At 33.2% G+C, this 27,843-nt stretch overlaps 2 protein-coding genes across 7 annotated transcripts; both read left to right on the top strand.

Annotated features, from left to right (window-relative positions):
- Positions 1 to 649: 649 nt before the first annotated feature.
- Positions 650 to 3,152, top strand: Ras64b (ras-like protein 2). Of its 2 annotated transcripts, none has more exons than XM_076324184.1 (4): positions 650 to 739; positions 1,827 to 1,914; positions 2,195 to 2,406; positions 2,479 to 3,152. In XM_076324184.1, exons 1-4 carry the CDS (start codon positions 665 to 667, stop codon positions 2,671 to 2,673), a joined length of 570 nt encoding a protein of 189 aa, XP_076180299.1. In that variant the 5' UTR covers positions 650 to 664; the 3' UTR covers positions 2,674 to 3,152. The 2 variants fall into 2 exon arrangements, with proteins under 2 accessions (XP_076180299.1, XP_076180298.1); XM_076324183.1 differs by lacking the exon at positions 650 to 739 and adding an exon at positions 746 to 1,077 and having other exon boundaries at positions 2,479 to 3,136.
- A 4,927-nt stretch (positions 3,153 to 8,079) lies between these two features.
- On the top strand, positions 8,080 to 27,458 carry LOC143153413 (monocarboxylate transporter 12). Of its 5 annotated transcripts, none has more exons than XM_076324538.1 (5): positions 8,080 to 8,225; positions 21,489 to 21,745; positions 22,418 to 22,544; positions 24,543 to 24,722; positions 25,156 to 27,458. In XM_076324538.1, the coding sequence occupies exons 2-5, from the start codon at positions 21,532 to 21,534 to the stop codon at positions 26,474 to 26,476; spliced, it is 1,842 nt and encodes a 613-aa protein (XP_076180653.1). In that variant the 5' UTR covers positions 8,080 to 8,225; positions 21,489 to 21,531; the 3' UTR covers positions 26,477 to 27,458. The 5 variants fall into 5 exon arrangements, with proteins under 5 accessions (XP_076180653.1, XP_076180658.1, XP_076180657.1 ...); XM_076324543.1 differs by lacking the exon at positions 8,080 to 8,225 and adding an exon at positions 14,958 to 15,041; XM_076324542.1 differs by lacking the exon at positions 8,080 to 8,225 and adding an exon at positions 15,110 to 15,406.
- The last annotated feature ends 385 nt before the right edge of the window (positions 27,459 to 27,843 follow it).

The following is a 27,843-nucleotide window of genomic DNA, read 5'->3' as shown; positions in this document are numbered from 1 at the left end:
TATTATTTCATACTATTTTATACAATTTATAGTTTTTATTTTACAACTTGCTTATAAAACTCAGGAACAAATATTAAATGCTATAATCAAATATTAAAAACAAATTTAAGAAATAAAGGTGAGCATGGTTGAATTAAATAATTGTATTATAATAATTTTGTTAGTTTAAACATTTGTAAATTGCGTTAATTATAATAAAGTAACTTCAAATTAGACAGAAAGTGACAGTGAACAATTTTATTATCTTATTCTTTACTTTTTATAGCGATTTCTCCCTTTGGATAAAAATAGTATGTTTAATTAAAATCATTATTCGTAACATTACTCATGACATCGATATGACTATCATATGAATCCTTTTAAGAACTCTGTTGATTTAATTATGGTAAGTAAAGAATGTATTTACAGATAAATGTATATATATCATGCAAAATGGACATTTTGAAAGTGTCGAGTACTTAACTGAAACTTTTGAGAATCTATTATTTTTAAGAATAATATAGTAAAATAAAATCATTGTATATTTAATATTATATAGAAATCTGTTGTAGGCTCGAAACCATTCAACTTTACAAAGTATTTCAGATGGGCATAGACGCTTATAAGAGGGCGGTATCGTAATAGCGACTGCGCAATCAATCGAAATAGCGTGTAACACACGCATATGTATAGCTATACATACAAGGTGGGGACATCTCTTATAGTATCTCTCTCGCTCCGTTCATTACTACGGTTTTCAGTAAGTTGCGTGTATAAGACTTATAATACTTAGTTGTGCATAGGCAGTGAAGTATTGTATTAGTAATAAAATACGAGTATTTTATATATTGTCCCTCTTCGTGAAAAAGCGCCTATGTGCTTGCATGTGAATGCACCTCTATTTTGTATTTCTCCACATTTTATCGTGCTGTTTTCAATATGTGTCAGTGATTGTTTATTATAAATTTACCAATTTCGTTAACCATACCAAAAATGTCGAAACCCGGTGACAAACAAACCTATGCGCAGACATATAAACTCGTTGTCGTAGGTGGGGGTGGTGTCGGAAAATCTGCGATCACGATACAATTCATTCAAGTAAGTACTTTTTATAGCCAATAGGTGTAACCAATGTATATATGTATGTATGTACTCAATGTTATACATATTATACTTGCATGCATATAAATATATGTGTATATATTTGTATGTATTTACAATTCATTTGTGTACTTATTAAAATTTATCAATCAGATCCCTTTTTATACATACATGTATGCAAGTACGTCACTCACGATCGATTCCAATAAAGGAAAGGGACTTTTTCATTGTTTACTATATTGAGAACCCCATTGTGAACTGTAATGAAATATTACAATTAAAAATTTGAGTATGTAATATATTTTAGTTACGACTATTTTCGAAATTGCGTTTGTCGAAATATTAAAAGATCGAGCTAACCTGCTTCTAATACTGATTATGTCATACAATATACAACCACAGATCCAACTATCGATATAGTTACGTACATTTATGTTACTTTATTTAATAAAATTGCATAATATTATGTTGATATATTTTCCATAATATAAGGAATTAAATGTCTTTACATTTAGTTCGTAAATAATATATAAAGTATCATACGTGTTTTAATTTTTATAAATAGTGATTGTTTCTTGTTTTTGTTATATGTTTTTATGTTACAAAAATATATCGTAATATGCTTGCGTTATTTGTTACTGTTGTTAACTTAAAAAATTGATATTATTTAATTTTATTCTCTTTTTAATTTTTGTAATATTTTTATTTTTTAATTCTATATTAATTTTATCGTTAATATTTTTCAGAGTTATTTTGTCACTGATTATGATCCAACCATAGAAGATTCATATACAAAACAATGTGTTATTGATGATATTCCTGCAAAACTTGACAGTGAGTACATTAATAAAGATATGATATTATACATCAATTATTATTTCAACTTTGTTTTTGTGTAGTAACTTTCATAACTTATTAAATTTTATGTTGATTTTCATGCAGTTCCATAATGAAACATGGGTTTGTTATCGTAAGATTATAATTCCTTATTTATTAGAATCAATATTTACTTAAAAAATTTAAATGTTCTATCTCCATATATACTTAAAGCAATATTATGAATATGTACAACAATTTTAACAATGCATCTAATAATGTTTACATGATTTTTTAGTATTAGACACTGCAGGTCAAGAAGAATTTAGTGCAATGCGCGAGCAATACATGAGAAGCGGCGAAGGGTTTCTTCTTGTGTTTTCAGTAACAGACCATTCATCTTTCGAAGAAATGTTAAAATTCCATAGGCAGATTCTTCGAGTAAAAGATCGTGATGAGTTTCCTATGCTTATGGTTGGCAATAAAGCTGATTTAGATCATCAGAGAATTGTAAATAAAATTGCTATAAATATTGTTCCTTAATACAAAGAGTACTATATTAATTTTAATTGATTGTTTTAGGTATCAGTTGAAGAGGCTCAAAATATGGCTCGTCAATTAAAAATTCCCTACATTGAATGTAGTGCAAAGTTAAGAATGAATGTTGATCAAGCTTTTCACGAATTAGTAAGAATTGTTAGAAAGTTTCAATTGTCCGAAAGGCCACCATTAAAACAAAATTATAGAAAAAACAAAAAAAAATGCTGCATGTTGTAATTACTAATGTGTTCTTAATTAACAAAATAATATAAAGTAATTTAACTGCAATCACAGGTTTGAACAAAACTTATAAAGTGTTCAGTGATAACAGTTGGAGAATATAACAAATGTTTATAACATTGAATCAACAATAAATTTCGTCAAATATGTATTGTTGAACTAAGGAATATTGTGAAAAGATATTACTTTTTGTTAAGTACTTATCTATAGAAACTAGTATTGGATATTAATTTTCATTAATGAAGTTGCAGTTCATGCATGTAACTTTAGATTATGGAAACCGTTCCACGCATTTGACAGAATTTGATAATTTTTTTGTATCAAGTGGTACATTCTAAATATAAGATTTTTAATTTCACATTTATCTATATATAGTCAGATGAAAAATCACTTTTGACCTTTTATAATAAAGTTAAATATTTTGGATATGATATTATACCTCTATAGATAGAGTCACTGTACCTCTTTGATCATTTATTCCTTAATTTAAGAATAGATACTTTTTTTGTAACATAGTTTTGCTTACAAATAATTAATAATTAATAATATGGTGTAAAAATAATTGGCCAATTACCAGATAGTAATGAATGACAAATAATTTATGTTTTTAAGTGTTGTGTAAAGAAAAGGATAGTAATGAAAATTACAGCTAAACTGACATTTTTAAAATAAAAACAGTATGTTTTATTATTTTTATATCTTATACACACCAAATCAATTTAATTTATTACTAAAATTATACTATAACATAATTAATATATATCCATTTATTAATTTTGTTTGTGTTCATTATACTAAAACGTATTAAATTACAAAACAGCAATTAAAACATACTAATAATAGTACTTGTGAATATAATATAATGTCTAATTAGTGAAATTACCAATGAATGTACAACATTAAAAATGTTGATATTTTGAATGTTATACTTAAGAAACTTGTAATTTATACAAAACAATATATGTTGAATATTAGAATCAAATTATATTTATAATAATAGGTAATAATATTAAAAAATAATAACGCATTGTTTTTTTGAATTACTATACAAATTTTTGTAATACAATTTACATAATTAAAATTTTGTTTTACTGCATATTACTTCTATTCTCATTTTAATAATTGTAAAATACCGCATATTATTATAAAGTGTAATTAAAATTTTTAAAAATACTTCCGCAATACTCGTTTTGGGAGAAATGTCTGACAACGAGTGATAAACATATAGATCTAAAATAATAAATTATTACATATATTAAAATTATTTTATATTTTCTGTATTGCTTGAAGTGAATATTTTACAAATTGTACAATTATGATTAAATTATAGATATTTATTTATAAAATTGTTATCAAGTAATTATCAAAGAAAGTTTATAAACTATTCTTAATTTTGTAGAAAGTTACAAATAAAATGAAGGATTGTTGCAGTACTTTTATAAATATTTTTTATTATACTAATTTAAAATTATTTCAAAGCAAAAGTACTTTACGTATGCACGGTAAAATTTTAGAATGTGTCACGATTGCTTTGCATTCGCTTACTTAAATAAGTCACTAGAATTAAAGAGTATTTGTAGAAAACAACCTAAATGTCAAGAATTCAATTTTTCAGGTGGAAAAAAAAACATTGCCGACTTTAGATTATCAACAAAATTTGATTTATTTTTATCGTTACATATCATTAAGACTACAATAACTTAAGCGCATTACAAAATGTATTATTTCTTACACTAATAATATATGAATTTATGAGAAAAAGAATTGCATTTGTAGAAAAGCCTGTATGTGCGATATCTTGGTGTAGGAAGAACCGAAGGTACCGTTCATTCAAATCTGAAAGCATTATAAGTGCCAAACCTGTTTGTTCATAAATTATTTAAGAATATCGGAATATAAAAAATATATTTTTTTAATATGATTTTTTTATTCTATATTAGGAAATATTTCAAAAATTGATTTTATCATATTTCGAATAAATTATCGTAAAATTCATGGTACATATTTAATGTCCACGCTTGCACTGGAACCTACATTGTTTTCTACAAAAATGTTATATTACTGTATTTCCATTGGCACTTGGAATATTTTAAGAAGAAAAAATAATCTTCAATTTTGATACTTACATTGTTTTCTACAAACACTACTCACTGTGTTTACGAAGTGCATGGTTTAAAGACAGTGTTTAAGAATGACGTATCTTAAATGTAAGAAATAAAAATATTTTACTAGAATTATTCATATTTTTTAGTATAAATATTTCGATATTAATGTAGGTTATATTTAATACAATAATGATAAATTAAATATATTCTTGTGTATTGAATTCATGTATTCATTTTCATTGAAGTTTAACATTATTCAAAATATTTATCTCTGTACACGTAGATAGGAACTCATTCAATGATTTGTACTAATGGAACTGATAATATACATAGAGTAGGGTCAATAACAAAATTAATGTAAAGCAACTGCTTCTAACTATTGATTTATAAACTTTAAGAAAGTTTTCAACAAGTATTACACATTATTTATTTAATTTTTAATAAAAATAAGTTTGTATCTAAGTGCCTACTTACCTAGAAAATATAAAGTTTATAACATTAACACATATGTAAATAAAGTCGTCTAAATTTCATCTTATCCATTTATTTCTGTGAAAGTGTGTTCCATAATTAAAATAAAAATTAAAGTTCGAATTTGAAATTGTATAGCAAAATTGTATTTTTGTGTATCTGGTGTCGACCGATAATTAATTATATTTATAATTGTACATTGTCCTTTTTATGAAAATTTTGCAATTAAATTGTTAACGTTGATTCGAATATAAGGTGTTAATTTATTGAGAGAAATTTTAAATAATAACATTTCATCAAGGTCACTTTACAAATTTAAGGATTTTGTCAGAAGGTTGCAATCGGTACGACAGTATTTAGTAGTATAACAAGAGCAATGTTTGTTACACTTTAATAAGTTTACGTAAACATTTTCGTCACTTTGTAACTTTGTAAAACAGTGATATTAGAATTTTTGTTTATAAAATTCCTTGCACGTAAACATTTTTCATGTTGTTCTCTCAAAGAAATTACGATCTATGAAAAAAGTTTGTTTCGCTGTAAAAATACTAAGTGCCCGTACCAAGGATTTAAGTACGTAATGATAAAAATTTTATTATTCCGTTACGTTACAATTTAAATTCGTACGTAATTATTGTTGCAATTATAAAATAATTAAACATTGTCATTTGATAGCCAAATAATAACGATGGCTTTTGTACAACGGAACATTCACCCTAATTTAGTCAGTAAGCAACCGGCACGCAAGGTGGTCAAACGGGATTCCCATCGTGGCTATTCTTAACCAGACCAAGCTAATATTGAATCCGCTCAATTACTTCCAGCCACGCTGGCATCAGTAATAAGCATAACTGTTACCATCGGTGTTTAATTTTTCTTTGTATCGCATATTGTGCAAATAAACAATTTTGCCTTCGATTTAATGATTTTGTTTTGTATCGTTGTATCGTTATAAACGAAACTGCTTCCATTTTGCGAAAACATTTCAAATGGAAACGAGGTTTTGTGTCCGTCTCTGTACAATTATCCTTAAATCAGCGACAGGAGATGTACACAGACATTAAGTAAAAAAATTATAAAAATTTACCAAAAAAATGAGTCACGTATACACATACTCTTTGAAGAATATACATACGAAATCAAGGTAAAATCTTATAAATTTCACGTGGTCGTTTGCACAGTGTTGTCATCGTAACGCACGAAACAGCCGGCAAATGTTGTTTTGATACACCGATTTCGTGCGATCGTATTTTTATTCGCATCAGGATAAGAGAAGAAGCGTCGAGCTTCTCGGTAAGTAGAAACCCGATCAGGAAAGGAACAAGACCGCGAAGGTGAAGAGTACCCGGGTTAAAAATAGCAGCGCACATTTCCAAATAAAAAGTAATAAGCAACTTGTAGAATAACGATTAAGAAGAAGAAAAAGGGGGAATCGCCGGTAAAGAAAAAAAAAAAAAAAAAGAACCGGGATCGCTGACAGTGGAGGATACAAAACGACGAAATAACATGCCACGATAGAGAAGGATTTTTGCAAAAACAATCGCGAGAACTGTACGAGAAACGAGCATGAAGATTCTTGGCCCACTGAAATAATATATCGACTCTAATGTCTGGTGGCCAAGCATGGCTCCGTGTTGGTTCGGATAAAGGTGAGAACCGGTGGTGTACACAGGTCCTGGAAGGAGGAATCTCCCACCCTGTAGCTTTTACCCGTGCGTTTCGCATGGTTTATTGGCTATACGACCAAGTGCATCTAGCACTGGGCCGCTAAGTGAACTTACCTGGTACCTCTTACAAGGGGATTACAACGATGTTCGGGTTACAGATTTAACCTAAGTTTTGTACACGGTCGGTGCACACCGTAGACAATAATTTCCTGAAACAATAGAACGCGTCGCTCGAAATTACGCGAGAACATTGTGTTAAATACTTTCTACGTATACTGTATGCGCTACGTATGTACATATTTGTGTCACATTACAGTAAGTCGCGGAGTAGTGAAAACGCGCCCGATTTCTACGAACATGCCTCGAGTTTTACCGCAGCTCTCAATAGGCATGCACTTTTTCCTTCATTTATGTAAGCAAATATACTCGTTAGAGCAACATAAATATATTATACATTTAATCGTATCGTTTCGCACGCGTACGTTCAAATCCACACACGCACGCACGCACGCATACACACGTGCACGCGTACACGATTATTAAATAATTTCATTTTCCATCCTTACGCTTCCGTTCGATTCGACGTTATTGTTTCGTACTTTCAATTGCTATTTTTAGAATCTAGTTAATCGAAATAGTAAAATAATACGTCTCCACGAAGAGAGAGAAAGAGAGAGAAAGAGAGAGAGAGAGAGAGAGAAAAGAAAAAGAATTGTATCCATTTCACCACTATCTACTTTCCCTTACGGTATTATGTAATTGTGCGTGTACTTTGACGCTATTATTGCAATGCCCACCGTCAACGTTTCGACGCTACGGGTCGCGTCGATATTTCGTACGGAGCGCTTTATCTTTTCTCGAAATTAGATTACGATTAAATATGGACCGAAACGACGACCCCTACGTTAATCTCGTTGTTGGAAAGACCACTACCATCGTGTACTCGTCGTTATTCGAACAGGAGGACACTCCTGTCCCGGTAGCTCGGACCTCGGGAGCCGTACAAACGAAGACGCTCCGATTTATGATGCCGCGATATGCTCACCATTTTGGTTTCGTTGAAGCCGAGGGCAACCTTCGAGTGTCCCTCCGCCTCCAGCTTGAGTTGGACTGAAAGAAAAGGAAGAGGGAAAGGAACAAGTTCTTCGGTGCCTGTGCACAGTCTAGTTCAAGACTCACGATGATAGTGAACGTCCCATGAAGATTCCTCCGTCCGGCCGCCCTTCTCTGCCTAAACCAGAAACTAGTGTCACCCAGGTATCGTGGACACCGACCACCGTTCGCACGGGTCGCGGAACCTCAACAGGTCAGTGCACGTTTGCGTCTTTCGGATGTAACAATTAATTCTTCTTTTCCCAACGAACTTGTAATTGTAATTTTTTTTTTTTTCTTCTTCTTCTTCTTCTTCTTCTACCACACTCTCGAATCGAGCAGCGCTCGATTCATCGACGCGAAGACACTTCCCACGAGAAATGTTAATGTAATTGTACACCGAAGTTTCGGACAACGAGATCCCCTCCCCCTTAAGACGCGTACCTGAAATTATAACGCACGCAAATCGAGTGGAAGGAATGAAATTATGAAAAAAATATTTACCATCGATTTTCATCGAACGAAATATAAAGATTGTCACGGAGATCGGCGGCGAGAAAAAACAAATTTCTTAACTGATTTTCTTCGGCTCTTCGCGTTGAAATGTTTCCTCGTCGATGAATCCGGATACTGGTTGTTTTTATGGATTCGATGTTTCACTGGTTTTCACTTCGCGCTTAAACTCTTCGATTCGACAACGCAATCGCGAACACATAGAACTGTAATGGTTTAATAATTTCTATCGTTCACGAGGATACGCGTAACAAGAGCAAACGTGCGTTATTTTTCGGAATAGGTGTTCAGGTTTAATACCTGAAATTATTTCGATCAATGTTACATGAAATAAATGTTACAATATTTCGATGAAAAAGGTAAGGAATTCCGAGATTGTAGGTTTCTCAACGTTTCGGCGGGCACGTAAATATTTTTCCGTTTGAAATCGTTTCCAGTCACGAAATTTGTAACAGCGTAATGTGATCGTGTATAGTGCGTTCGCGCTACACATAATCACTGTTATATATTACTTTAAGGTGTAAATTATCGGGAACGCAGTGCTTTCCTTGCACGCACGTAATGTAGATTTTATAATGTTCAATCGTGTGTGAAACCTATATTGGCCGGCGTAGAAAAACGATTAAAAGTTTTACGCAAGTTGCATCATTCGAATCGCTCATTGTTCGAATTACTCAATTGAATAATTACCGAGGTATGTAATTGTTAATGTATGCTCGATTGATAAAAATGAATGTGGGTCATAAATGTACATGCAACAATAACGATTGAATTTTCGCTACCGATACACGCACGAGCGTATTTTAAATTAATTACGTTATAACAATTCAAGCTGTTCGTTAACGTTCTGTGATTAATCTCTCGCTTGGAAATGGTGCGAGAGTATGCTTATTTTTTTCTTCGTAAAAACGAATTTACGAGGTAAGCAACAGAACGAATATATTATACGACGGATATTCGTATTTCAAAATTTATTGCAAAATATTCTATTCAAATCGCATTTATTCATTTTGTAACGATTAATTAACTTTCTCGACGACATTGCAAACCTTGCGCGAAAGTAACGTTTTTATTCCTGAAATAATGCTTACGAATATTGACATGTGTCCGTACAAGCGTAAACAACTTTCAAGGAACACAGCATTAATGACTCTATGATTTGTTACTGTCTGAAAACCTTCACGGGACTTTAAGTATCGTGATTCTGAAGATACATACGCGACGATTAAATTAGTCCTTTTGAACAAGGCACTGGAAAGAATACATTTTCCATAAAGTATTTTTATCGCGCAGATAACTCATAAATAAATATAAAATCCTTCGGGGATCTGTTTTATGCGATAATTTGTAGATAATTTATAAACGTTCAAAGTCGCATCGATCTTCCGATATCTTTACATACGAAGAATTATGTATGTATGGATCGATATCAACTTTATGTGTAATGAAACGAAACGGTTTTATCGATGTTGATGTGGAAGCTTTTACAGCGGAATTTTCTTTGTTCTACAACGTGCGTTCTCTTTCAAGAGAATTTATCTAATGGTGTAACGAACAATTTTTAAAACTCGTAATACATTAAGACGTTAATTACCATGTGAATTAATTCGTTACGGTATTTTAACGCAGCGTTTCCCATATTCCGTGCTAAATATACTCTATTAGAGTACACAAAATGTGTGAAACAGTTTCTTAACCCTTTCGGTGCTGTGGAGGTTTGTAAGTCGACGTTGTAAGTTCACTGTGCACGGTGAACGCCAATGGGCGTTCAGCGAATATGTTTAATAAATGTGATCACAGGATTTCCACAGGCAATGTACATCGAACACACGAATCTTAGCACCGAAATATTTAATGTGTCACTTTTAAACGTTAAAAGTAAGAGAAAGACAAAAGTAAGTTCAAAAGACTTGCAAGAATTCAAATTTTTCCTTTTCATTCGAAGCTTCTATTACTATGAAATAGTAATTTTTGTAGATAAAAGTAACAGCACAAGTTTTGTTTAATTATTAAACATCGAAAGATTTGCAAGAATCCAAAATTTTTCCTTCCCATTTGAAGCTTCTACTCTGAAAGAATAATACCCAAAGGTGTTCTTATTCTCAATAATTGTAATTGTTAAAGTATTGTTACCGTGAACACGAATTAAGAACTAGGTAAGTTTATACCTCAGGTATACCGACTCTTACCTTTATGGTGAAAAATGTGGAAGCGGATGCAGTACGTTTAAGGTTTCGCATTTTTACCAAATTGGACACGGCAAACATGATACTTCCAGATATCCACGTTAAGAAATATTTTTCTCCATTGAGACTTGTTTTCGGACGAAGAACCGTAGAAGATCAGCAGAGATCAGGATATTTAGGAAGTTCTTTCTTGCGTTCTTAGATGCTTGATTCAGCGGCGCTTAGCGTAGGTAATTTAAAATCGTCGTATCGCCCAAGGCACTGCTAGTAACTTACAGTGGTATTCCATCTTCTAACGTTATCTGACCTTTATGAAAATGATTCACAATGATTTTTATTCAGACACGGATGAAATCTTTCCTTCGTTGTAAAACTTTATCGTCGATACTCACTGTATCTACTTTCAATCGATAAGTCATTTTCCTTGTACAATTTATCGCGAATTAATGGAGAAACTAATGTCGTTTAAACAATGTATCGACACTCGAGAAATAACGATATACACGAGCGTTGCATTATTTTCAAAAGTTCAGAAATTACTTTCGTCGAGTGTTGAAAACACTGTCGACAATATTAAACGTTCGTGATACTTCGTACATGTAGAGATGGTTATTAATCGTAACTGTTGTGGAAATCATCGTTCACTCGTGTTAATTGTAATTCATGGTCTTGCGCGTGTTACAAACATTAACACTGTAACTACCGACGGTGAACGTATTACTATTTCTATCAAACCACATACGTATCTTCGAAGTTAGACGAGAAGAGGGCAAATTAATTCACAAGTACCATTAATCAATTGTCTATGAATATTGTAGGCAAAGACACTGTTAATAATTCAGTACTTTCAAAAAGAAGTTTCAAACGAGTCAAACCGACCTTTTTGGTAGCTCTAATGTTAACACTAGAAGTTAGATTTTTACGAGTACCATTGATTAATTGTCCATGAATATTATAGGCAATAATTGAATAATTTTAAAAAGAAGTTTCAAACAAATCAAATTAATCCATTTGATAGTTGTGGTGTTAATCAAATTAAGTATTATTTAACATATCTTCCGATACTGTCCCAGGAAGCAACGCAATTGCACATTCGACATTGCGCGTAGCCTTCGTTTCAGTTTCAATTAAACGAGTTCGATAAGTACAGGAAAAGATAGAAGTATGGTAGACGATATATAGTTGTTCGATTAGGGTTTTCTTTTGCATTGTCTTGACCGTAGACAAGTGTATTTCCGCGTGACCAGCTCGTTGTTTTTCTTCCAATGACGTCTTCGACCGGTGTAATTACTCACGATAAAATTCCATGGTTATTGTGCGATTACAAGATAATGGTTCAAAATGGATTATTCCTTTCAACGTCTTACCAAATAAACAAAATTAAAATTTTCAGCGAGTTACAATCCCAATTTCGATCATATTAATTATACACGTTGTATATAGTTTCTTCGAGTTTATGAAGAAACTACTCACGAATGACAAAGAACTTTTCATTCCAATGAAAGATCTTCACGTTCATGAATAAAATAGACATTAGGATAGATTATACTTTTTTGTGGTGTAAAGTCCCGTGACATGTGAAATAGTATACACAAGCATACATACGTACATTGTAAGCCACATAATTCACACAAAATTACAGACATTCGCATGCGTTAAATTATAGTCTTATCGTTCGAATCCGAATGAAAATAAAAACTCTTTGTTGTTTTGAATGAGATTCTCGAATAAATTTTCAAGTTTTATTCCTTGTTCGAAATAAGATTTATACAATCTCGAATAATGTCGAATGTTACCACTAATACGAGCATCTGGAATATCTCTGTTTCTTTCGATGATATGATAAGAGTCAAAGGGGAGCAGAAGATTATTCGTTTTTTTTTTCTAAGAAGAAAAAATATTTTCTTACAATCATCTTTTACGAAACGTCGTCGACATTTTTTTTTTACACGAGATGACAATTTTTTTCATTCGTACAGCGATGTAGCTCGTTGAGAAACGAAGTCAGCTACGTAAAACACATTTCAAACGATCTTCAAACGATCTTCAAACGATCTTAAACGAGAGAAACCACGTTTACATGGGTAAAAAGGAAAATTGTGTTCAATTTATGTGTTTCATTGCACACACGCAGAGTACAGTATTGTGACGAGTGAACTGAACGATTAAAAGTTCGAGAAATATATGGCATTTATTTTCACTAAAAATACTCACGAAATCTAATCCAAAGGTTTAGCCAATACTTAAAAAATAAAAAGAAAGTATTCAGATTTTCTTCTTTCGAGGTAAAACTTCTGCAAAATGACTAATGATCGCATTAAAATTCACCTCGGGTATTCATGATAAATTGAAAGTAAAATCATATTTGTCAATCCCATCTGATGTGTGTATTGAGTATAAGAAATTCTTTATCAATATTTACTTGGAGGAGCTTCTTTCGCGCGGAGCAATAGTTGCATATATAGTGAAAAAGGTCTCATTTGCTATTGAAGACAACATAGCATACAGTACGATAGATTTTTTGTCAACTTTGGCGAATTTGTCGTTTCATTTGGTAACTTTTAAGTATTAATATTTCAACTCTTCCGATGGTATCCTTAATTTGGATTTCTTAATACACCACTAGATAGATATATCTATCTATTAGATTTCAGATTAGATAGATATATGTATCTATTAGATTTCAGAAAGTTTTCAAAGCGATTATTGTTAACTTTTAACCTATTTTTCGCGTTTAGATTTGCTCAAAGAATCAAATTTACAGCACGGGAAAACACACGAGTTTTTGGCGCGCACTCCTCTGGGATTTTTCGAGAGGGCAAAATAATGATTTGTTTAACAAACAACCCAGTTTTATAAAAACTTATTTATATTCGCCTTAGGAGAAGGTACCTAGTTCCGAATTGTAGTTTCTCCGTACTTCTATTGAGCAATACGAACGATTAAAATTTTTAACGTGCGAAAAAGTTAAATAAATATTCGTATATGGTACAGTCCGTTTGTCTATACAGAAACATGATTTTTGTTTTAAAATTTTGTTAGTTTTTGTTGTCGTTAATTTTACTTTTTCATTAGTTACATCACTACGTTCATGAAAGTGTGTAATCTCGTTTGAAAAAAGAAATGTTAACGACCTTGAAATCTCGTCAAACACAACTAGAGAAAAGAAGTTTGGTTTTAGAATATTTGCACTTTCGAAACGAACAATTCTCTCCCTCCCAACATACTTTTTTTTTTCGTACATTTTAAATTTCTTAGCGGAAACACACGATACATCATACTCGTTTATCGTTCCTCGTTAAAATTTCTTTGAAAACCTTGGATATCGTTTTAAATATACAGCACAATATCAAACTTACGTCCGATACAAACACAATGTTAATAAGTCGAGTAAATGACGAGACAACGATCGAAGGAATAATATCACGTATACGTGATAGCGGCCGATAAGCGTTGGCAAAGTTACGTGCATACAACAGAGATCGTCCAATTGTTGACGATTTTCATCTTTTTTTTTCTAAATATAGCACGACTACTCGTTTATTTTTATTACTCGTTTCATAATGTACGTCGTTCAAATATTTACCACGAATATCTTTAGAGTTCTAACGTTTGGTTCGATTGTTTAAACACTGTCGTAAGATTGTCTCGGGAGACAAAATCTATTATCCTCGATGTACTGCGCATATACACACGTGCAAATACGCGATTTTGAGTAACGATACCTACGATCCTCCGTACATTTTCCAAACATTTTCTAATTATTATATTAGGTTGTTCGGAAAGTGATTTCGTTTTCCAAAATGGAGAATATATAATTTAATAAAATGTTTATACACTCTAAAAGAAATCGTGTTTCATTTTCACAAAAAAAAAAAAAAAAAAAAATGAACTTTCCGAACAACTCAATAAATCATAGAACAGATTTCCGAGCCAACTTTTCCTCGGTTACAAGCGACGTTCGCACATAAGCAGCTTCACCGATTTTTCCGACAGAAGACACATCTTCAAGACTCTAATTACCCGATTGAAATTTGTTAAAACCTCTTTCGCATTGACTCATACAAATGGCGTTCTCCCCATACAAACGACGTATGTGCTTGGTTACTACTGTTGTATTATTTCCTTTTTTAATCTCGCGCGACATAACACGTTGCACACGCTACCTCGTCATTCCCATTTGAAATTCTTGAAAATGTTCGACCTCCGTGCGTCAAAGTTCGTTACAGTAGCGGAAAGTCTCTATTTAAACTGTTTACTTTTTTACATCGAACGATCGGATGGACGTCACGTCTAGTCTTGTTACCGAACTCGAAAATCTCACGTTGCAGGTGATTACAGTTACAATTCGTACTATCTAAGTATAACCACTTTTTTTTTGTACCTTGGTGGTTACGAGGGTTTTGGTGACCCGCACGTGGGATGAAAACGCAAACACTGGAAACACGTTTATTAGAACCTATCGACACGTGATGAATCGGTGTGCAATTTTAGCACTTTTAAGTACATTTAGCAAAACGTCAATTGCTTCGTGGCAATTAAAGCCTCAGGTTGACATTGAAAACTATCTCTGATACTTGGAGGATGGACGTGTATTTGGTTGAATATCGTCGCGAATGGTTTCCAGACGTGTATTGTTAATTTTGACACTCGTCGGTTCGTTCAGTTCCTATTCCTAATACCTTTCCTGAAACACGTAAGTAAATCTTGTACCGATACCTTGTGATACTATATAACAAATTTTAATTAGAACAAATATCCGAACGATGCAAAGCGATTATGTAGAAAGATTGTAATATAAAAATATATAGCGAAAGTTATAATTGTATTCGAGTGAAAGATCATTTTTACGAATCGATTTCAAAATTATGCAAAAATCGTAACACTTGTATAAATTTTATAAAATACTTTCTTTGGTAGTCTTGTGGGCTTGGTGACGAAACAAGAAAACGAAAAAGTGTTGCATTTTGGAATTGTTTGCATCTGGATCGGTATTACATAGTTTTTTGTTTTTATGGTTTTAGATAATATTATGTAAGAAAAAGCACGTACTGTAAAGTATACGTTGTTCGTATAATTTCACTTTCTCTCTTTTTTGAATGATTAAATTGCTTAAGAGTGAAACAGGTTAAGAAGAAAAAAAGGTTTATAGAGAGTAACCGATAATTCGAACAGTCTATTAAAGAACAATTACATGTATATTTCTTTCTGACTGCTTTTTTTTCTTTTTTGCTTAGCTAATATTTCATTTCAATTATTATTTCAGCAATTCTACATTCATTTATATTAATTGCAAATGTTTTTTCTTTATCAATAGCGATAGTAGAGAAATTACAATAAAAGACACTCTTTATTCATTTATGTTTTATTTTACAATTTTATTAGTGTAAATCAGTGGGGTACAATTTTTTTGCTGGTGGGTCAAATAAAATAAAATAACATTTTCTGTGTGCCAAGTTTTGGGTAACGAGGGCATTAAAATTATATATCTCGATTTAACATAAAATTAAATTTATTTTTCGAAATAGATGTACAAATATAACAGCTTGTTAAGTTACGTTATCTTTTATTGACTTTTTGAGATTGAGCAAGTATACGAAGACTTATTTCCGATTTTAAATACGATATTTCGAACGGTGTTGGAACAAATTGCATAATAAGCTTCAGATTTTCATCTTTCGATCGGTTCCTGGTTTTGTTTCTGTCCATAGTCGTAATCGAAAAACTGTGTTCGCAAATATCAACGTATTCTTGCGAAAAGAATATATTATTTAAAATATTTGGATAACAGTGATATATATTTTTGTAAAATGTTATTACATCGTCTGATTAAAATTGTAAACGAACAAAACCAGATTACAGTTGGAATACAATTACACCTAGATAAGTATATTGTTTCGTACAGATTTTCGAATCTGTTCAGAACTTTATATTGCAGGCTAAACGAATTTTACGAAATAAAATGTTTTCTTTTTTATCGAAAAATTCTTTTATCGAAATATTCTCTCTATGAGAATAATTCTGGAAATGTAAAATAATCTCCTTTAAATTCTAATAGTTTTCATAATCCTCTTTTTGAAGTTTCCATCCTAAAATTAATTTCGTTTCACACGTTTCGTTCAAAAGCTGCACTACTTTTTCAACAACGAAAAAGGTCGAAACATCGAATAAAATTGTAGACAATTTTTCACGATTACTAATAAAAGGAACGTGTAATTACGTAATATTTAGTAATTTCGATTCCAAGATAGAAGATCTGTGTATACATTCCGAAACAACGAAATTCTTTAAAGTGTACTTTAACATGCTTATCAATTTTTTTCACAATCGACTTCTTTCGCATTCTTAATAGCTTTTTCGAGATTTAAAATTATACCCAAGTGCGCGAGTAATTTATACAAACGTGAATGAAACTAAGTATATGTTAAACGGACACTTTGAGAAACTGATAATTCAAAAATGAACAGAGCGAAATACTTGACACAGATCACTTGAAAAACTCCTGTATTTGCACAGAACAAAAAATCAGTCAGAAGTTGTTTGGTTCCGACGAGAACGTCGAGTGTGTGCCATTATTTTGATTCTAAGTAAGTGGAAGCGTCAAGGACACTTCAAGGTCAGCAACTTCTTTTTAATGGAACGATAAAGTTTGTTTTATTTATTCTCTAATGGAGACTTTTAAGGCGAGTACGATGACTCGCGGGTTCAAGGTCATTCAATGTCAGACCCGAGAAAAAATATTTTATTTCAACGAACAGGTAACGCTGTTGGGTGATTCGCCAATTCGCATACTCGCTGCTAATACGAGTGTTCAAAATGGTGACCTTGAACAGTAATATATGCTCTGTAACGGTTACATACAGAGTGTTCGTGTTATTAGTGTCTAACGTTAATCTTTCGACCGATAGGCGCATGAGAAAAAAGAATGAAAGACGAAAAGGTTTTAATATATTGTTTTTTTTTTTTTGCAAACGACACCGTAGTTTAAATCATTTCTCGAAAATCGCTATAAATTTTAAACGACGAACGCGACCTCAATTCTATTAAATAGCTATATTTGTTCGATACTACATGAAAATGATTGTCAAGACGAGTTCAATGACACAGGTTAGAACAATACTCAAAGTCGTACGAAATAAAAAATGAATTAAATATTTAGACACTTCTATGACAATTGTTTGGAGAAATATACTTTCTAGTTTTTTCAATTACATTTTAATTAGATTTTTAGTAATTTTTGTTAATATCGTTTTGGGTATCCATAAAGTGTTATTTGTTTCAGTTGGTTTTTTATTTAAAAGGAAAGAGACTCTTAAATTTTTTAAATATTTATTTCACGTAGTGTGAAAAAACTATGGCCTTTTGTTCGGAAAAAGAAACCTACCTTTGTTGTTCAAAATCTATTGAGAATTTTTAAAAATTGATTTAAATCATATAGGGATAATGTGTAGTGTTCTAAGTTACAGAGGATTGAAGGCATATTTTTTTCACTTAAAGATACACAGAAACAATTCTAGTTATGAACACTTTTCGTTGGCGGAGTCTTGCAATGTCGTTATCATTTTCTGTATGATAATAGTGAATAGTAACAGTACTCCTTGTGATCAAATATGTCAAAAAGTAAAAGGCGAAAGCGAAAGGAAGAGTCATAAGATCAAACCTTGATGAACTTTCTAGGCATTTTCACTCTAGCGCAAAACAAACGGTACCTTTAACTTGAAAAAGACACGTACGACATTTTTTTCATCTTTAAAACGAGTGAAATAAATTCCCAAAATCCGACCACTTACTTCAAGCATATTGGCACTACGTAGACGTTTACTATTTAAATTGTTTTAACTAAATTTTAACATGGAGATAACACGACTAACATTGTGATTAAATATTCATAATTAAATTTCTCAATAATATAACACGATAACATTTTAATAAAATTAATAGTTAATATTAGTTATAATAGAGTTAATATTAGTTTGATTTTTTGTTTACTTAAAACAAAATAATTCATCCTGTAACAGAAGCACAATTGTTCGAGGTCGATTGTAATTACAAACTCAAAAAAAAAAAAAAAAAAATTTTATAGTTTATATCGTGTTCAGAGTTTCAGTACGAATAAGATGGTACTTACATTCGGTATAAATTTTAAATATTCACTTACGTATGAAAAACATATCTTTCTGTTTATAATTTACAGTCTGCTCTACCCAATAAATATTTAAATAGCCGCGTTCGATAAATCTACTACAAAAAATGCTGTTTTCGTTTAAAAAGACAAAGTTCACCTCCAAATGTCGAAAGTTTTTCCACCTAAAAGGATTTCGTTTCGTCTACCTTACGCCTCACTTGAAATCATTGCACTTAACCGATCCCTTTTTTTTCCAAGGATATAAAATATAAGAATAAATTCTAAGGATAATTATATAATAATAATTAAGGATAATAATTTTTCAAAGTCTAATCTTAGACTTTGCATATGTCTAAGAATTTCGAATTCTACACAGTAAATACACACGTCCTTCTTTCCCGTACTTGTTTAAACGCAAAATGTGGAAGTGCGAGATAAGGTAACAGAAAGTTTAATAAAGGAAAAGACGGTGCGTAACTGCTTAGAATGTCATTGCTCGTGTCTGACCATTTTTCTACGTTTCAATTGTACGTTTCACCATTTTTCACGTTTCACTTCCTTTTCGAGTACAAAAGCTTGTACGCGTACCCATTCGGTCCAATATCGAATACTGATTCAAGTTTAACGTGTGTATCATTTGTAACGGTAATGTTATATAAAATCATGTAAGTCGGTATGACTTTAGAAAGGGAGTACTTCGATCCGTTATTTAATTGCATACTTTTTACACATAGCACTCTACTTGGAATAAAAATATAAAAAATTGTTGGCGAGGAATGAAGTTTGCAGGTGCGAACAAAGTAACAAACAGTACGATATGTTTTGTTTTGCAAAGGAAATACAGCTGCACCACGTTCACTTTATCCTCTAGCCTTGTTCCACATACCAGTACATGGAAATTTTGTTTATTCGTTAATTCCGAAATTTTGTAGCGTAATGTTTCCAAAATTACTCGTATACGCTAAAATAAAAGAACCGGCTGTTTGTATGTAAATTAAATAATACAAAGAAGTGTAAAACGTAAACCGTCGAAACCGTCACATTGTGTGGACTGAATAATAATAATTAATTTTTACAATCGATCTTGAGAAAGTAACTTTTCTTAAGTTGGTGTAGCAGATTTAACTCGAAACTCACTTTTGGATGGATAAATACATTGTTACCAGCAATGACCGTTTTTGTTAATAAAAATGACTACGAAACTGTGCAATTTAATTTTTCACTTCATTTGTTGAATATAACAAACCTTTTGTAGTAACTGTATAATATTAATTCGAATGGATATTTATGGACGACCATTCTTATTACAAGGAGTACTTTGTTCAAAATATAAATTAAGTGTAAGATGCTTCTAATTATCGTAATGAATTAAGAAATTCGATAGATTTTGTGTCATTAAAAAGAGAAACAAATAATGAAGACAATAAAATCGCGTTCACTGTTTACCATACGCGTTTAGAGATCACCGCGTCATATGATTACAGAGTAGTATACCTATTTGTGCCCGTGTCGAAGTAGAAGGTAGACGTATCGTGAATAATTATTCGTTAGGTAATCGAACGTTGAAGAGATTACGTATGTCTGAACTGTTAAAAAGAAAGAGTCGATTTTGGAATTTTGTCTTCGATTAAACGTACAATTGTATGTTTTTTTTAAATCGTTTTCATCCGAAAAAGTATACGCAAACAAAATCGAATCAAAGAATGAAAGCATACATACTGCATAATATAGAAATGCACATATGGAAGATAGTTTTTGAACGGATAACATTTATTAATACTTTTTTAAATATCGTGACTGATTCAGTATATGTACAGTTAAAGGTCCAATTGTTCTCTATGCAAAATACAAAACAATTTTTCAAGTATTTATGACACGATCTACCAAAAAATACAATCACACCAGATCTTCGAATGGAATGGTAATTCCATTGAAAGAAAAAGGGTTCGATAGCTCCCCTCTAGAAGATCTACAGGGTCAGTGTACTAAAGTGTACTAAAAACTATCATTGAAACATGAAAATGAAAAAAAATCATCTTGCATGTTGCAGTTTCATCGTCAGTAAATGCATTCGGTTTCTCTAATCGCGTGGATTTCGACGTAATATTCTAGGAACATTAAACATAATTTAAATTAAACTTTTTTTCCTCTTTGCAATCAATTTATGATTTATTCATTAGATTAGATTGTTCGTGCTACGAAGAGCATGTTACTGCGTTTCGTCCCGGATCTGGTAGTTGGAGTCGTGAGTAAGGCTCCTGTAGCAGAAAACAACCTCAGATCGATCGTTCGAACAGTTTCCTATTTGTAAAGATTTCAGATCGAACTTAGCATTGGAAAATAGATCGTAATGGTAGCAATGTATCGGGAACAGTTTGCAACAAGACAGGGGGAACGTTGAAATTGTTATTTAAGATCTGTTGACGACAGATAGAGGGATCGTTGAATGAACAATTTTTTTTAAATCGTACGGTCAATTTTAAACGAAACACCTTGCTAACGTTCTCTCGAGACTTTAAGGAAATATAGAAAACCATAGATCGACGTTCTTCGAAGTATCCAAGTTATGTGTAACCCTTTCATATTGACGTAAGACACTTTGCCTTGATTCAGATAGGTAAGTTTCTTAACCGTATTTTTCTTCTGTTTTCAGATCAATTTTACCAAACGTTCCTCGTTGAATTCTACCCGGCAACATGACAGTAAAAACCGAAAAAACGAAATTGATCCCACCGGATGGAGGATGGGGATGGGTCGTGCTCACCTCAGCCCTTGTTGTGAACTTCCTTATTCCGGGAACCGTGAAATCGTTTGGTGTTCTGTTCGTTGAATTCCTCCACGTTTTCAAAGCATCCTCTACTGCTGCCTCGTGGATGACAGCTTTATGTTATTTCTTGTACAACTCGTTAGGTAAATAATCAAATCTCTACGTAGTCTTATCGTAAGTTGTCCCATTCATTGTCGGGCTATCGTGAGAAAAATGTAAGAAATTAATTTTTAACAAGGAGTAATTCTCTTGCAAAGAAAAGGGGAAAATGTGCGCAGAACGATGAAAAATAAATATTAAAATGCTTTTTGGTTGGACAAGGAAAATTTTAAACAATGTAAGTTCAGTTTAACCTAGATTTATTCAGATGTTTTCTTTCGTTTTGTTATGTGATCGCGTTATTTTTTTCTTTCTAATATTTTGTTACCAAGGAAATAGAAATTAAAAAAAAATAATAGATATATTTAATGCATCACCGATATACATGTATGCGGGAAGTAATAGTTACAACCGAATTTGATCACACGTAGTTGTGTTTGGATTCATTTTCACCAGGAAACATCATGAAAGTTTACTGAAAAATATACAAATTCTTATTTTTATTACTCGACAAAACTCGATCTCGATGTTTGTCGAGAAAACAAACAACCTAGGTGGAGACGATTCCGTTGCTTGAATCCGGGATAAAAGTTCTCACTTGAAAATCGAAATCACTGTAATCAGAATTTATCATTTTACCATTTTAGGTTGCTTTTTGTCCCGTCGACGTTTCATCAGATTGAAATAAAAATGATAAAATTGAACATATTTTACAGGTCCTTTATCGAGCATATTATCCACGAAATACTCCTACAAAACAGTGACCATCATCGGTGGCGCCTTCGCGGCTTGTGGGATGATGTCGAGTTATTTTGCTAATTCGGTTTCTTACTTATACGTTAGGTACGACAGATAAAATTAATCTCGTAATCGATCGGTGTTTCTAAATTATCGTTACAGTAGAACCTCGATAATTGTAGGCAAACCAACCTGAAAATTCAATATTTCCACGTGTACCAAGATCCGTGATACGATCAAAGCGATCAATGTATAATGCAATAATAGGACGGAGTGCCACTTAATACCTCCAGGACCTATAGTTACCGCTACCTCCAGTGTTGGGGCTGACAATGAGACGTATCTTGATACCATCGGCTCATTTACATTTGAAATGTATACTTTTCGATCAAACCATTTCAAGGAATGTTTTCAAACGATTTGCGACTTATTGAAATGGGTGACTATCGTATCCATACCTATTAATTACAGAAAATCCGATATCTCTTTAATTACGTTCAGAACTGAGTATCAAATATAATTGGAAACCTTTTCAAAGTTAGAATCTGATCATTTTTGCACAATTGATCGTCGTAAATCTATCAGATTCAAGGGGAAGAAATAGACGTAACAAATACAACAACAACAATAACGATTATATTGAAACCGTGTATTCCAAAACAGAAGAAATTCGTAAAAAATTGGGGGATTGGTTCTCGAGAATGAAAATTTGCATAAATATGCTACGTGAAAACTGAATAAAAATATTCGAACGATCCAAACGGTGGATCAGTTGCATTGTTACCTCGTTGAACACCTCGATTACATTGCATACTCGAATCGTATCGATACTGGAAAAAGTGTTGTAAAATCTATCTTACCGACACAAATAGGAACTTATTTCGATACCTGTTCGATACTGCAATGTAAAATTTCGAAATTGATACGTATCCATATTATCGAGGACATCATTGGATCCCATCATTGACTACCTGTTATTTCCATCTCCGACGTCATTCGTTGCTAAGCGACCATCCCTTCCACTTGCCAACATAATACAGCAAATAAGGTTCTCATGCAATTATCGAGGTTCTACAGGATTATCCATATACAGGGTGAGACGTAAAGCGCGGCACGTGAATGCCTCGAAAAATATTAACGATGCAAAAAAATGTTATCGAGCAAAGGTGACGCAGTTCAGGAGGCATGATTTTTCGGTGAAATTAATTATTAACGCATTGAAGAGATGCGCACGAGCATTTAGCTCTTTTTAAATCCGAATTAAATATTTATCAACAGTTACGATACAGATCGCGTTCCAAAGAGTTCAATGATCATAATAGAATAAAAAACCGTTAAATTTTTTCAATTGTATACGATTCTTCGTGACCTTGAAATCTGTTTGATATTTTTGCATAAAAGAAAAGTAAATATGAAAAAAATATGCCCCTTTAAATACCTTATCTTTGCCTATTAAAATTTGTTTACATCCCTCCTAGTATTATTCGTCCACGAAAAAAAGGCACAGCGTCTCGTCATCCCCGCTCTAGTTCTAGTTCGCTGAATCCCCTATCATCACAGCTATTGGACGAAGAGAAAGAATGAATTCGTAAGTAAGATGCATTGGCGTAGACTCCAAATAAAACGAGTACTTCCAATAAATCGAGTATTCATAAACAGGAACGAAATCGTTCTGTTTCTTAATAGCTAACATTTCGAATAGAAATAATTTTGATCAGAGACTCGGTCTCGCGACGAGTCTCCATTGATCTTCGTCACCGTCCTCGGCCAATGACGATCCTTGCTTGCGCTCGTAGGAGTGGCGATAGACTACAACAGGAGTGGGGATGTAAACACGCTATGCCTTCTTTTCGTGGACGAATAATACATATAAACTTACATTCATATATACGTATGTACACTTGTCACGCGTTACATACCCAACGTATATAAACGATACAGTATTAAACACATTTATTACAGTATTTTGATCTCTATACGTAAAATTGATTTACATACGTATCTATACGCTATTTTAAAATAAAATAATTCTTTCGACGTACATAGAAAGTAATGATGAAACACCTAGAGCGAGTTCGATATTTATTTTGTAAATATATTTAGCTATGGATTAATGGTTGGAATCGGTGCTGGGCTAACATTTCCACCTACTGTCTACATCGTAACTGCGTATTTCGAGAGACTTCGAGGATTCGCTAATGGTTTGTGCATCTCCGGAAGCGCCATTGGGACTATTGTGCTGCCCCCGTTCTTGCAATATCTTCTCGACTGTTTCGGCTACAGGTAATTTATTCATATTCACTATGCAATCGATCAACTGTTCCAAGGTGTTCAAATCGAACGAATTTCAATTCTTTTACTTCAATTTTTTCATTCGTTATATTTGTTAAGACGAGACTTTTCAAGATTTTACACATTTTATTTTTATAGACATTTGAACGATAATCAATTCCTGAAATAACTCTCCGTTTTTTAGGTTGTCACAAACTGGTGACTTTTATCGAAGTTTATGCAAAGTGTTCCTATCGGTATATAAATATTTTGTCAGTCAGATTGTTCATTTGTTAACGGTTATTTGAAACTTTATCCGGCCAAAACTTTCACTCGTCCGTGATGAGTTTCATTTTCAATAAAAGTGGCTAATTCGCCACCGATCAATTACAGAGGGAATACTATGGATACAACAATTATACCAACGTGTTATTTGCACTTTCAGGGGTGCGGTGTTAATAATGGGTGGAATCACACTGAACACGTTAGTTTGTGGAATGCTGTATCACCCAGTGGAACAACACATGATCACCGTGCCAGTAGAAGGAGGGATTGATAACGAAGCTTTGACTATGGACGAGCCGGACCTTGATAAAAAGAAGGAGTCAGGTAATTCGACAAAGCTCAATGTAATATTACAGGATGCTAAAGACACCGGTGACAAGACCAAGACCAAGCAGTTGCAAATCCTGTCGGAGCTGCTCGACAACACGGCGTCGACCACCGAGAACGAAACGATCTCGTACAACGACGCGAGATCGAAGAAGGAGGAGAACTCCAGCGAGGATGGCCTCCAAACGATCGACAAACCTAAACCGAATCACTGCACGGAGACCAGAAACGAGGAGGCACGCGTCGACAAAAGAAACGAGGTGGAAAAAGAGCACACGTTCGATCCGAACGATAAGAACTTCAACAAAGACAAAGGGAACGCTCTGAGCTATCAGAACGCGATCATACTGCGACGAGGTAGCAACGCGTCCGAGACCAATTTAACCGACAACAAAATCGTGAGTTCGGAGCTGGATAAATATACCCAGAGCAACAACAAGGACGAGAAGATCCTCGAAAGCTCGAAGAGAAGCTTAGGGGAGCTATCGGAGAAATCGGTATCGAGAACAACGTCGTTATCCAAGATGGACACCGACGACAAATCGCACTTCTTCGATCTGAGCGTGCTCAAGGATCCGATCTATCTAGTGATTCTGATCTCAAACTCTACCTCGGCGATCAGCAATACCAATTTCATGATCCTGTTGCCCGCCTATGCTATCTCGCAAGGTTTCGACAAGAATTCATCCGCTCTGCTTCTGTCGGTGGTCTCGGCTCTCGACCTGGTCGGAAGAATCAGCGGTGCCTCGTTGTCGGACATCGATTTCGTACCAAAGTATTATTATTTCGTCGGTGGACTCGGGACCAGTGGGTTGGCCTTGGCGCTGCTACCCATGGCGAAGAGTTACGCGATGCTTTCGTTCTTCTGCGCATTGTTCGGATTGTCGTCCGGCATGTACATCGGTATCACAACGGTGATCCTTGCGGATATGTTGGGCACGGAGAAGCTCAGCTCGTCTTACGGGATATCTTTGTTCGTGAACGGTGTCCTCCAACTGGTCGGGCCGCCGGCCTGCGGCGCCATATTCGAATCGGTCGGTTCGTACAAACCGATATTTTTATCGTTCGGTATCATACTTATCCTGGGCACCGCGCTGTGGGCGGTCGTGCCGCTGATCAAACGAAACAACAAAAAGGATCTCCAATCCGTATAACGGTGTAACGCAGCTAGTGTTACATAGAGAATCTGCGGGCACGTTTTAAAAACTACGAAGTATTTTAGGTCTCTCGGACGTAAGCGTTATCACATTTGCCATGCGACTAGCGAATCCCTCGACGAAGAATCTTTAGCTTGGACTGTTCTCGATTGTTTCAATTACTTCTCCGTAATGTTTTATAAATTAGTCCTCTCATCTGAAGGTGTATAATAGCGCGTTTAGTGGTATTGTGTATTATTTCGCGATCAGTGATATCGATATTGCTAAAGTTTATACATTATTATAATATGCTACCGATTTCGTGTACGGATATCGACATTACCGATTAACCTACCGGTCTACTTATCAATGCACTTGCTGTACTTCTCTTTGGAAAGGAGAGTATCGGGAGAATATTTAGATAATAAAATAATTACACTTCTATTATTGTGTGTAATTACAATATTATTACGTAATAATAATATACGTAGCGGAGCCGTCTTTTTTTTTTTCTTTTTTTTTTTCTTTTACCATCGCGTGACTACGAACGGTCGCGTATCGTGCTAAATGAGATGAAAACAAAGAGAAAGCAAAGAAAATAATAATAATAATGATGATAACGACTGTAATGATCTGTCAATCTTTGAAAATTTTAAACCGTGGTTATTGTTCCAGGTACATTGAATCAGAGAAAACAATACAAGTGCAATCAACGACTAAAATAGTAGTTAAATATTGTGATGATGAAAAGAAAAACGATGCAACGTGCGTGTGTAACATTATACGCATAATTTTACAATTTTAGCATTATTGTTACGAAATTGTCAAAGCATAGTTTTCCTCTAGCAATCAGTAACAGAACAGAAGGGAATAAATTTTTACGATTTTTCGTGGTAACGTTATTAAATATGTACATACATATTATTAAAGTAATATTTTAAACGACTGCTCCATAGATTGTAAGAAGATCCGAAAATATGCAGTCCGTGTTGAAACACAATATGTATTTACGAGTAAATTTTCTTTGGGATATCATAATATTTTCACTACATTTGCAAGAGAAGAAAATTGATTGTATAATCGAAATGCACGAAGAAAAACAAAGAACGTAACAAATAAATTTTCGTCCGATAATAATGACGAATAATTACGGTTTAATGACATCGAACGATCGAAATCGTTCGGTGAATATAATTTTAATTGACAAATAAATTACACGATGATTTTTTTTGTTTTTTTTTTTCTGTTCTTTTAAATTTAAAAACAAGTAACGCGCAAACGTTACTTCTAGGATAAGAATAAAAATGAGTTTACTCTTTCGAGATAGAGCTTTTTAAAACTGTGCCACCGTGCCAAAGTGTTATCGCATACACTACAATCAGCTT

This window comes from Ptiloglossa arizonensis, chromosome 12, assembly GCF_051014685.1.
Source record: "Ptiloglossa arizonensis isolate GNS036 chromosome 12, iyPtiAriz1_principal, whole genome shotgun sequence".
In the NCBI taxonomy this organism is placed as follows: domain Eukaryota; kingdom Metazoa; phylum Arthropoda; class Insecta; order Hymenoptera; family Colletidae; genus Ptiloglossa; species Ptiloglossa arizonensis.
Note: the sequence above shows the minus strand (reverse complement) of the source record. Positions and strands in the feature narration are given on the sequence as shown.

Excerpts from the sequence above, each read along its gene's own strand:
- Ras64b (XM_076324183.1), top strand. The coding sequence starts at position 973 with ATGTCGAAACCCGGTGACAAACAAACCTATGCGCAGACATATAAACTC. Across the intron at positions 1,078-1,826 it reads TCACGATACAATTCATTCAA|AGTTATTTTGTCACTGATTA; the intron begins GTAAGTACTTTT and ends AATATTTTTCAG. Across the intron at positions 2,407-2,478 it reads ATTTAGATCATCAGAGAATT|GTATCAGTTGAAGAGGCTCA; the intron begins GTAAATAAAATT and ends TGATTGTTTTAG.
- LOC143153413 (XM_076324538.1), top strand. The coding sequence starts at position 21,532 with ATGACAGTAAAAACCGAAAAAACGAAATTGATCCCACCGGATGGAGGA. Across the intron at positions 21,746-22,417 it reads TTTCTTGTACAACTCGTTAG|GTCCTTTATCGAGCATATTA; the intron begins GTAAATAATCAA and ends CATATTTTACAG. Across the intron at positions 22,545-24,542 it reads GTTTCTTACTTATACGTTAG|CTATGGATTAATGGTTGGAA; the intron begins GTACGACAGATA and ends AAATATATTTAG.